Consider the following 12675-nt stretch of genomic DNA (forward strand, 5'->3'; position numbering starts at 1 on the left):
TTTGGGTGGCCCTATTGTTGCAGCCGGGATACTTTGAGGTGGGGGTGTTTGCTGCTGTGCGGAGTGATAGTTGTTCATGCTGATGTTTCATCCCCATGATAGTTCGTGCTGGTTGTTTGTTTCCGTGTTTTTATAAAGTCCGCCTTGGTGGTATCACAGTAAATGCAGTCCGTTCATACAGCTGCAGACTAAGTGGGTAACTTGCAAAGCTGGAGTCTGTCTAGGTGGTGTCTTCCTCCTCTGAGCCTGAAAAGCTTGCAGCCTTGCTTCGTGGAGACCCCCCGTCCTGTTGTCTGCGAGGAGGGGATTTATTAGCAGGATCGCGCTCTGATGCAATGGCGCTAGATTCTTGTAGCTGGTACTCTTCGTACCAGTTAGGCAGAGCTACTTTGGGTAGACCAAGGATCTTTAAGAAACCCGGCAGGTCTTGCGGTGTTCTCAGGGTCGCTATTCTGCCTTTGTGTAGGACAGTAAGTGCAAAGGGAAAGCGCCACCGATATTGGAAGCCTTTGTCCTGCAGTAGTTTCGTCAGCGGTTTTAGCGCCCTGCGATTTGTGAGGGTGATAAGGGAAAGATCCTGATATAGGGAAATGGCTGTCCCATTGCAGATAATTTCATCTTGAGCTCTGGCCGCTTTCATTATCTCTTCTTTCAATTGGAACGAGGCCAGGCAGCACGCTACATCCCTCGGGGGGTCGCTCTCTGAGCCCCGTGGCTCGAGAGCTCTGTGGGCTCTAACGAGTTCTATGGGAGTGTCTTTTGGCCGGTCTAGGAGCTCGTTGAAAATCGCATTGAGGGCTTCTGTGAGAGATTCTGATGCCACCGATTCTGGTAGGCCCTTCACCCTTATATTCGATCTTCTTCCCCTATTATCTAAGTCCTCTAAGTGCCTACTGTGGTCTATCAGCCTGCGATTATGGGTTGTTGTTGCTTTGTGTAGCCATTTTAGTTTTGTGTCCCTCTTCCTTCCCGCTTGCTCTATGTCTGTCAGCCTCATGTTAATGGCCGCTACCTCTTCTTTCACCTCCGATATGGCCATTTTTATGAAGGATTTTATGTCGTCTGCCAGTGCCCTCATATCCGCCATGGTAGGGATGTCAGTTTTAGGGTTTGGTTTGGTAGTAGGGGGTCTCTTACTTGTATTAGGGGAGTCCTCTGAGGGAGCGGGAGAAGAGGCCTCTGTATCGCTTCGCGTCGGCGCCATCTTGTCCGCGTTGTTCTGTCTCCGAGCTTGCTGTGTTCTGAATAACTCAGGGACGGTCTTTCCTGCCGGAGTAAAGTTGTCCCTCTGAGACTTGTTGTTGGTCTTAATGCGGGTCTGCATGCCCAGGTGAGGTTTTTGTGACATATAACTCTCGTCCCACTCGATTAAAGTAGCACTGGGTCCGGAGCTCTGTTCTTAAGCGTCCATCATCTCTGCGTGCTAGGCCACGCCCCGCATCTGATTTTTCACGATAATTTTTAACGATGTTTAACAATGTCCGACTACCCGAGATGATTGTTCATGCTGAACCACTGTCACTACGGATTACATCGCGGACGATTGTTCTGATTTCTACTTAAGTCAATGGACTTCAGCAAAAAGTTGCGCTATCGTTTATACAATCGTTCACGTCCCATCATTCATTTTTGTGTAAACACTGTAAATGGCTAAAGTGCTGCAACAAAACAAAGTGTCACATAATGTGGAAACAAGGGATACAGCAAGTGCTTTTAAGTGAACAGTAGTCTAAGTATTGTACAAAATTGTAGCAGCAAAAATCAGTGAAGCTTTTTCTCTGTTTTTGATGGAAAATTATATATTTGATGACCATAGTTTATACATACTGCATCCCAAAAAAACTATACTTCCAAAATATTAGGAAAACTGCTTAATATATTAAGAAAAACTGCTTACAAGTTGTGTTGGACTTTCTATGGATACACGTAAAACACCAGCAAGCGCCCTTTGCAAATAAGCACCCAGCATCAAATTAAATCAAACAGAACCAGGTTCACCTGATAGACTGAAAGTAAGGGCTGGTGCATGACAAGAGCGCTTCTGAATACTTTTCAAGTCGCCAGCACTTCAAAAAGCACTTGGCTAATGTAATTCAATGGGATGTATCATACCAGAGTGAGGTGATTTTTTCCCAAATGCAAACGCAGGTCCTGCAGCATTTTGGAGGTGATTACGCCTCAATGTTACGTATAGGAAAAGAGGAAAATCACTCTAAGACCTCTTGCACACTACATGCAATTCCGATTTTTTTTATCTGATCCGATTTTGGGTTCAGGTTAAAAAACATACTGCTAAGATTTTTTTAATCGGAAGCCAAAATCGGACGTATAAAATACCGGAATCGCATGTAGTGTGCAAGAGGCCTAAAAACGCTATAACAGAGCGATTTTGCTATTTTTTTTTCAAAAGCTGATCTCTTCAAGGTCAAAGTGTTGAAGAAGTATAAAATCGCTAAACCAAAACACTTCGAAATTGCTTAACACAAATAGAAAATAGCTAGGGACATGCCTGGAATCTCTTTTAAAAATCGCTTCAAAAAACATTAAGTGTTTGCGATTATGCTACCAATTCTTGGTGTGCACTGGCCCTAACTGATAATTGAGTAGCTTCAGACCAAAGCAAGTTTATCTTCAGTGTCAACAGATTGAAAATATGTTGAATTAATTGTTTTGAAAAGCACTTTTGCTACTTGAAAGTGGTAAGATCAGATGACCAAAACTGTATGGCGAATGAGAGTTCAGCAAAGATGTGAATAAAAATAATTATAGAGCAAAGAAATTGTAGTACCCTAAAACAGGCTGATAAACGTTTGAGGCGTTCAGACGGGACAAATGTAAAGCAAAACTCAAAATTAACACAAAGCACGTGTATTGTTGCTTTCACATATCGACAGACGTGGGCCAGCCCCTCAGTCAGCGTCAAGGACACTAGTGTAGGGACCCCTCAATGAGACTGGCCCGGATGCTCACACACATCTATGGCTATGTAGAAAAAAAATACCTTTTTTAGGGGTTTGTGTGCATCTTCAGGCTTTGTATGAGCTTTGAGCTGAGGTACCTTTACATTTTGCTCTAGAAGGCACTACTGTTCTGCTAGTTTTGTGCCTCTCAATGCAGTATAATCTGTCACAGATCAACCTGGTATCAGCTGACATAAACTCCTACTGACTTACTTTAAAGCGGACCTAAACAAAACAAATCATATTCGGTTCATTAGGTTCTATCCTTATCCTATATTTATTATAGGTGTTTCAGAAAGTGTTCGGCCTCGTTCACATAGAAAGCGTTCAGAAACATATTTAAGCGCATGATAAAAACCGCATGTTTTGAAGTGCATTTCATAACACATTTCAGTGCATTGCGGTGCGCTTCTTTTAAGCGGTCCCCTGCATTTTATATGCACTTGAAAGCGTTTTTGTTCAGCATGCTTTTTGCTTATTTGAAGTAGCAGTTGTCCGTAAAGATTTGTTTATGTTGCTTACTCCCTAGAGAAAGGAATTAGGGGTAAAAAGTGCATCTCCAAAGCGCATTGCTATGCGCTTCTATGCGCTAAAAAAGTGCACCCATTAACTTGCATTGCTGTGCTCTTCACAGCGCAATGCACAGAAATGCCTGCTACACCATGTTTCTCAAACAAACAGCAACGCAGCGCATAGATGTGAGCGTGGTGTATTAGAATCAATCGAAAAATATGTACCTAGCAAAGAGCTTAGAGCAATGCACTGTGAAAAAGCATACAGTAACGTCCCTAGTGTGAACAAGGCCTAAAACAAATAATGCAGCCCAATTACCTGCTCCTTCTATTAATTTATAAAGGTTGCACCCTAGTTGCAACAAGCTGCCTCATCAGTATTCTGAGACTTTGGCAGTGTCCCACCCACAGCATCAGTGAGCATAATTTAGCCACCGGGTTTTCCACTACACATGGCCAGGCCTGGGCATGATGCATAGCTCCCAACTGTCCCTCTTTCGGAGGGACAGTCCCTTTTTGGTAGCCCTGTCCCTCTTTCCCCCTCACTTGTCCCTCTTTCAGGACTTTGTCCCTCTTTCTATATAAATATTTATATTTCTATAGTTAAAATGTGTTTGATTGACTCTAAACTTTATTCCCATCCTCTAAACGTATATATTTCTAATTTTAAAATGTTACTATGAAGGAAAATGAACCAGGATAGAAAGGACCAGCGTGGTTTGAATTATAAGACAACATATTTTTCTTATGAAATCTTTATGGTATGTGTGACTAGGGGGCGTGGTGGGGCGTGACCAGGGGTGTGGCTTAAGCATCCCTTTTTCTCATCTCAAAAAGTTGGGCGGTATGATGATGCAGTATGGGCAAATACATAGCAGCCCTGCCACGTCTTTGCAAGCAAGAGAAATGGAGAATGCCTAGACAAGGACAGCAGGGAGGAAGATGTAAGAAGTTTGGGGCACTGAATCTTCACACTGTCGAGGTAGAGAAAAAAAGAGTGCTGACAGATTTGACCAAAGTGATAGTGAATAATTTGCCCAAGTAACGCCATATATATGCAAAGCTTACAATTTGAAACCATCCATTAAGGTCTGGGAATGTGAGGAAGAAAACTGAAAATGCTTACAAGGAAAAATGTTTACATACACCAATCAATGCAGCCTCATACACTGGTGATAGGACCAAGCAGGAAAAGTATGGTGCAAGGGACTGCCTGACTGGGAAATAACCATAGCTCAATGGTTAGCTAGCGCATAGTGCCATCAGAAACATATAAACCAAATTAACATAACTCCTGTTATTTACATAACTAGCTGATTGAGGGTGCTGTTTCAAGCAGTGCCTGTAGCATACTGCAGCTTAATCCAAAACAGAAACTATTGTAGAAAGGATGCCTTTGAATACACAACTAAAAAAAGGATGCATAGTGTGATCTTTGGGCATATATACCTGAAGGAGGAGAGCCCTGAAAGCTTGCATTATTATTATTTTTTTTTTCACTTAGCCATTATTAGGTGTCATTTCTACAATGTCTTAGGGCTCTTTCACACCAGAGCCCGTTTTCTGCGGTTTAACGCAAAGTCGAAACTTTGCGTTAACCAAGGTAGAAAGAAAGTCCATAGAGTTTCATTTTACCTTTCACACCCAACGCTGCGTTTGAAGCGTTGCGGTTCGACGCACCCGGGAGCCTTTAATCGTCACAAGCCGGCACTTTCCGGTCAGGTTAATTAATTACTACCGCCGCTGATTGTTTCGCACCGCTAAATTCTGCCAACACGCCGCACGACATATAACACGTGCAGGAGAACGGTGCCTGCACGCGTTCTAGATGTGAAAGAGCCCTTATTCTTCCTGCCCACATAATGCTCTTGGCTAAATTTTATTTTGCTGCTCTCATTAAAAAAAAAAACAAAAACAAAAACAAAACTGCAAACGATATTGAATAAAGAAGCATCATTCAGGATCAATCATCAAAGATACCTTTAGGTTGCAGGCCAGCTCCATCAGCTTTTTAGCATTTTCTTCAGAGCGATAGCGTTTTGGAAGCTGAACACGGAAGAATTTTAGAGCACCTTCAAAGTCTGTAAGGAGCAGATCATCCTTGGAAGTCTGGAGAGACAACTTCAATATTATTATTTCAAATACATGTGAAGAGGAAAACACAAAACAGAAACAATACAGTGAATGTTAACATATATCATCAACGCTTCCCAATAACATGTTTATGCTTAAAACTTAAAATGAAAAAAAAAAAAAAAAGACCCATAGTTTGAAATACTTAATCTCCATACATAAGTTGTTTCTAGACAGTACAGCTAACAACTGGCAGTCTTGAAGGAAGGGGGATGCACAGTTTCCCGATTCATGCATGCCAATTCAGCCAGTCGGGAGATGGCAACAGAAGCATCATAGTGATGTTGTTTTACTTAATAGGCCTATTTTCTATTGGTGAAAAACAGCAATGAATGGTGAAAGCAACTTTCAGTGCTTTATAAATGGTCCCCTTGGAGTGTGCAAATAAAATGGAGCTCTAAAAAATCAGTCTAGTAGACAAGACATAAAATAACATTTATATTGTGCTTATCTCCTGGCAAACTCAAATCACCAGAGCTGCAGCCACTAGGACGCTCTCTATAGGCAGTAGCAGTGTTAGGGAGTCTTGCCCAAGGTCTCTTACTGAATAGGTGCTGACTTACAGAACAGGAAGAGCCGAGATTTGAACCCAGGTCTCCTGTGTCAGAGGCAGAGCCCTTAGTGGCCGGATAGCATAATGATTAAGGGCTCTGCCTGACATAGGAGGACTGGGTTTAAATCTTGGCTTCCGATTCAGCCAGCACCTATCCAGTAGGAGTTCTTGGGCAAGACTCCCAAACACTGCTACTGCCTACCTTAGATATTTGGCCCAAAAGTTAGATCTCCCTGAATCGGGTCAGTGTGGGAAAGTAACATAGAGGTCATGCAATTCTGTAAAAGGCAAAGCCACCTGCGCTGCAGACCAATGTGAGAGTGTGCCCCAAGAGTGTACAGTATATGTCAAGAGAATCCTCCAAATTACAACGCAAATGAAAATAGCATGGACATTCATGATGAGACCCTTATTCTAATGTTTGGTTGCACAACCTTAAAGAATACAGGAGTGAAATGAAAGAAAATCAGATTTACTTTCCTGGGGCTTCCTCCAGCCCCCAGAAGCATATGTGTTCCTCGAAGTACTGCACTTGCGCAGAACGCTCCTAGCCGCGGGAGTGCGAACACGAGCGGCGCCTCTGCACGCTCGCACAAGCGCAAAGTCGTCGATCTGGTCAAGTTGGCAGCCGCTACGGATGGGACTCCAGCATACTGGCAGAGAGCGGGGCTGTAGCGGGGAACACATAAGCTTCTAGAGGCTGGTGGAAGCCCCAGGTAATGTATCCTATAACAGAAAATCACTGTAAAGAAATGATTTCCATAGCTATAACTGGCACTACTACACCTCACAACAGGTAGTCGGGGTCACTCTTCCTGGACAACCTGCTACAGCTGGGGTTAGGGTTTAATGGTGCAAGTTTCAGTTCTTTAAACAGATGTACTAAATGAAATTTTGGCTTCTTAAAACAGAATATATTGGCGATAATTCAGCTGTAAGTTAGCAACTGTGGTTTCCCATGATAAATCACTATGCAAATCATCTCTTTATGTCCTTGAAAGCAAGGCTGCAGATCCAGAACCGCTGGTGTATCGTGAGTCTGTAGCGAATACATTTTACAAAGCCACACTGATCCAACATACATACAGCCTGTTCCGGACTTGTTGGCCCTCATCAGTGCATGGTATGGATTGTTCTATGGGATAGCGCTTGGATTAGTACTAAGGGATATCCAGACAGCTCATGGTGACACAGAACCACCTGGAAAGTATAAAGGGGCTTAAAGAGACCAAAAACTCTGCACTATTAAAAAGCAACACTTTATACATTCCAGGTGGTTCTGGGTGACCATGAGCTGTCTGGATATTCCTTACACAGATGTCTGATTCAAATCTGACCTCACAAACAGCCACATAGTCCAATGTTTTGCTCTGAACTATTCTAGGATGCTTTTAGTTTTGTGTTTTGAGTTATTCTCTTGGATGATCCATGATCTGTGACTGACACAGAGCTTTCTGACATTGGGCAGAACCCTTCAGTCTCAAACGTATTGACAGTAATGAAATGTAAATGTTCTCTGCACACACTCAAGATACTAAGTCAGATGCAGGGCAGCAGCATGACTGAGCATCCACCACGCTTCACAGTACGCACGGTGTTCTTTTCTTTTAAAGAGAATCTGTACTCTATTCTTACAATAAAAAGAATACCATTCTATTCATAATGTTCTCCTGGGCCCCGCTGTGCTGTTTCTGCCACTCCCTGCTGCAATCCTGGCTTGTAATTGCCAGTTTTAGGCAGTGTTTACAAACAAAAGACATGGCTGCTAACAGCATGTGATAGGCTGAGAGTAGCTCAGTGTGTAAGTCATACAGAGCTTGGAGGGGGCCTGGAGAGGGTGTGTATAGCTTCTATCCTATCACACGCAGACCAGCACATTCCAGCCTGAGCCCGACAGAGCCGACAGAGGAAAGAAAATTAGATTATATAACAGAGATAACACAGCCACTGTGCAACTAGGAAAGGCTGCAGTAAGACAGACCACATTAGATCAGGTATAGGAACTTTTAGGATAGAAGAAATAAGGCTGAAAATGTTGTTACAGAGTCTCTTTAAAGGCTATTTTGTTTCATCTGTGGACATAGAGCTGATATGAGTTGCCAGAAAGCTGTAGTTTTGTTTCATATGACCAAAAGGACATTTTCACAGACATACTATTTTTAGTGAAAAAGCAGGGATTGTTATGAACTATAAGTGGCCAAACTATTGTATTTTAAGGGTACCTTTTAGATTTTAAGCTCTCACCCTTTCGTGTCTTGGAATTTGCTATATATTTGTTAATCGTGTTACATTTGTCATTGAAATTACTATGTATACTAATTCTGTATTATGTAACAATGTCTATATTTTATGCATATAGTATATATTATAATGTACCCCATGTTTCTTACTCTGTACATCGCCACAGAATATGTTGGTGCTTTATAAATCAATAATACATTTTAACTCAAAATAAAAAGAATTACAAATATGCTGATGAAATATGAAAGACTGAACAAAAATATTGAATTAAAATAATCACTTACTTTCAATAATCCCAATGCAACATTAAAAATGACACTTATTCCCTGTAGAAAAAAAAAGAAGAAGAAATATTACAATAACCCAAGTAATATTGCTTTACTGTAATAGTTTTTATATTTTACCAGCAGAGGGCAGTGCAGGATTGTAAGACATTGAAACAGCATCACAAGACCATACCCAGGGTTTTCTGTTTGCTCATCTGTATAATGCACCATGTGGAAAGGCATATGCATAGGAAACATGAAACTTCTCTGCATGGAAGTTTAAAATCACAACATCATGAAAAAGTCTTCCTTCAGATCTCCCATAGAATATAAACACAAACGTTAGGGCCGAGACCCACTATCACCTCTGTCCATGCACTTGCTGATCGTCGACAACTGATTTGCTAAGCGGTAGAACAATGGAACACTATGAGAGGGATTCCACTACAAAGCTAGTGATTTTATGAATCGCACACACGTGGCCTGCAGAATATTTGGATCAATTGTGATTGGAGAAATGCAGGAAAACTGCATTCCTTCAAATCGCTAGGAAAAGAGCTTGGGAATTGTTTAACTAATCCCAAATGCATTGCTAGTGGTTCCAGGCCCTTAAAGGGAACCTAAAGTGAGAGGGATATGGAGGATGACATATTTATTTAATCTTAATGTTTCTGACAAAAATCTGACAAGATTAGTAGCTTGCTTGTTTCAGGTGTGAGATTCAGACACTAATGATTCTAGAATGGTCAGCAGGACTGTCAGGCAACTGGTATTGTGTAAAAAGAAATAAATATGACAGCCTCCATATCCCTCTCACCCCAGTTTCCCTCTAACGTCATATTTAAACCTTGTGTCCTTCACCTTCAATGTAGTATGACAGCATACTTTACACTCTATTCTATTGAGCTGAACTCCCCATCAGATTAAAATATTTGCAAGATGATGCACACATTCAAAATATCAGTATTTGCAAAATATCTGTTCCTGCAAAATGCATTCATAGTCTAGGACCTAGGTTCTCAACATGCGGTACGCGTACCCCAAGGGGTACTTCTGATGGTTCCAGGGGGTACTCGGGCTTCATACACTTAACCAAGAATAACCAATTTAGAGTTTTTGAAAATTATAAATCTTATTTAAACAACCACCAAATTAGTATTTTAGCTAATTAAAAGCAATAGTAAATACTTGGAAGTTGTTTAGAACCATTATCATGCACTACGTTTCAATATATATTTGTTAAGGGGTACTTGTCATAATGGTTACTATGCTAGGGGGTACTTGGTGAGTACGCGGGTTTTAAAGGGGGTACATACCAATAAAATGTTGAGAAACACTGGTCTAGGATATCTGCAGATCCTCATACACACCTTGTTAAACAGACATTCATCTGCAGATCTGATCCACCAGGATGGATCTTCAGAAGATTGTCAGATATGCAGATGAATGTCTGTTAACTTCTTCGGTACCAGCAGCCTCTGCCCCCTTAAGGACCAGTTGCTGCTGGTATGCTAAAACGGCACATCCCGACGAATCGGCGAAAAATTTTGCCACTCCCGCCGCTCTGTCCCCGCCGCAGGCTGCTCTCTCTGCCGTCGCTATGACGGCAGAGTGCTGTGCGCCGGTCAGGAGCCGCTTTCATTGGCTCCTGACCCTGTCACTCAATGTAAGCCACTGGGATTGGTTTACAGGAATGACAGGGCCAGGAGCCAATGAAATGGCTCCTGCCCGGCTCACAGTGCTCTGCCGTCATAGAGGCGGCAGGGCTGCTAATTGCGGCGGGTGGAAAGCGGCGAGAGCGGCGGTGTTGGGCGGGAACGTGCGGTGAATGGGACGTAGAGTTTACGTCCGGTCAGAACCGCAGCGCCATCCGCCCGATGTAGATTTATACTGCGGCGGTCCGCAAAAAGTTAAACAAGACGTGTATGAGATCTGCAGATATCATAGACTATGAATGCATTTTGCAGGAACGGATCTTTTGCAGGAACAGATCTTTTGCAGGAACAGATCTTTTGCAGATACTGATCTTTTGAGTGTGTGCGGCATGTTTGTGTGCAGCATCTTGCAAAGATTTTTATCTGATGGGGAGTTCATCTCAATAGAATAGACTGTGCAGAGTATGGCTCTCATACTACATGGAAGGGGGTAAAATTGGTCTAAGATCTTTCATTAAGCTTTCAAGTGTGTACACACCATAAGGCCCGTGGGCCGAATGTGGCCCCCCCTGAGGCTTTTTCACTGGCCCCCAAACACAAAATGTATAACTTAGATGTGGCCCACAACACCTTTAAATATCGGCAGCCCGCATATAGAATAGTAGTGTTGGCACCACCCATCAACATACTGTAGAAGCCAGCGAGCAGTCATTCACTGGCTTCCAATCAAGTGACACTGCTGTCTAACTGGACGCCAGGTAGTCACCTGAGTATGCTTCACTGTCTGGTGCACAAAGACGTTCTTCGGGCACCTCATAACTGAATGGCTGCTGCTGGGAGGTCTCCTCCGGGCATGATTGGGGGAAGCAATATCTACACTCAATGTAATGTTTATCAACATCATTTTATGTTTGTTTCGGCCCCCAGCAGTCTGAAGTCTGTTGATCCGGCCCATGACCGAAAAAGTTAGGGGACCCCTGGTGTAGAGCATGGCTCTCATACTACATGGAAGGTGGAAAAAGTGGTCTGTGATCTTTCATTAATCTTTCGAGGCCTGAATCTGAAAGTCTTCCCCAGTTTCCAATCAGTAATTGACTGCATGGATATTCCAAGTCAATCAACATACCGTATGTGTAAGGTCACATTGTGCTGCTCGATCATTCACATATGCATGTACTGAAACATATATGATCCGTATTTACCAGCACATCTGATCATTATATTTTACCTAGAGCAACACATTCAAGTGGAGTTATAATAAAAACTTCCCATTGGCCCCAACAGATTAACCACACTATTCTATTCTACTTAGTGCTAAGATAAGTGTTTTTATGATGTGTCTGAAAGGGTTAATAGTCTTAGTTTTACTTTTGTAGTGCAGCCTCATTAGTCACTAAGCTGCAAGCAAAAATGGAGAGGATCTGACAGAAGCCGAATACGTTAAGAAGAGTTGGCAAGAATATACAGAGCAACTATACAAGAAAGACATAGACAGTACTTAAACTTGAAATATGTATGCTGAACAAGAACTAAGCATCCTGATGAGTGAAGTCAAATGGGCTTTAGAAGTTCTTGCTAATAACTAGGTTCCAGGAAAGATGGTATACCAGTAGAACTTCTGAAAAGCGTGCATGAGAATGCTGTTGGAGTGTTGTTGGCAATTTGCAATCAAATATGGAAAACACAAGAGTGGCTGCTGGACTGGAAAAAGTCAGTTTACATTCCAATCCTAAAAAAGTGCAATGCCATAGAGTGCTCAAATTGGACACTTGCATTTATCTCACATTCTAGCAAGGTAATCCTGAAAAACTCTACAAGTCAGACTGCACCAATATATGGAACGAGAACTGCAACTGCCAGATGTGCAAGCTGGTTTTAGAAGAGGGAGAAGCACAAGGGACCATATTGCCAATATTTGATGGATAATACAGAAAGCAAGAGTATTCCATAAGAATGTCTACTTTTGCTTTATTGACTAAGCTTTTTGACTGTGTAGACTGTATAGAATGGTAAACTGTAAAAAGCCCTCACTCGACCCATCCCTACCCTCAAGCTACCCCCCAATCACCATCCTTCCCTTTGCCTCTAAACTGCTTCAATGCTTTGCACACCAACACATTACCCAATACCTCAACACTAACTCCGTACTTGACGCCCTGCAGTCTGGATTATGACTAGCACACAACAGAAACAGTCCTCACCAAGGTGGTCAACAACCTTACCCTTGCCAGAGCCAAAGGCAGTTACTCCATCCTGCTCCTCCATTACCTCTCTTTGGTATTTGATACTGTAAACCACTCGCTCATCCTACAGTCCTTGGGCATGTATTAATCGCCTTGGATATCTTCATGACCT

The 12675-nt window shown here is 42.4% G+C and overlaps 1 protein-coding gene across 4 annotated transcripts in view; it reads right to left on the reverse strand.

Moving 5' to 3' along the window:
* Positions 1-12675, reverse strand: part of RABGAP1 (RAB GTPase activating protein 1) — a 281195-nt gene that overhangs the window by 36913 nt on the left and 231607 nt on the right. For all 4 annotated transcript variants that reach the window (XM_068248160.1, XM_068248159.1, XM_068248157.1 and 1 more), the window contains 2 exons: positions 8684-8725; positions 5453-5581 (listed from right to left, as the gene is read on the reverse strand). In XM_068248160.1, the coding sequence (XP_068104261.1) occupies positions 5453-5581; positions 8684-8725 (171 nt within the window). The remainder of the gene's footprint in view (positions 1-5452; positions 5582-8683; positions 8726-12675) is intronic.

The sequence above is a fragment of the Hyperolius riggenbachi genome, chromosome 8, assembly GCF_040937935.1.
Source record: "Hyperolius riggenbachi isolate aHypRig1 chromosome 8, aHypRig1.pri, whole genome shotgun sequence".
Taxonomy (NCBI): domain Eukaryota; kingdom Metazoa; phylum Chordata; class Amphibia; order Anura; family Hyperoliidae; genus Hyperolius; species Hyperolius riggenbachi.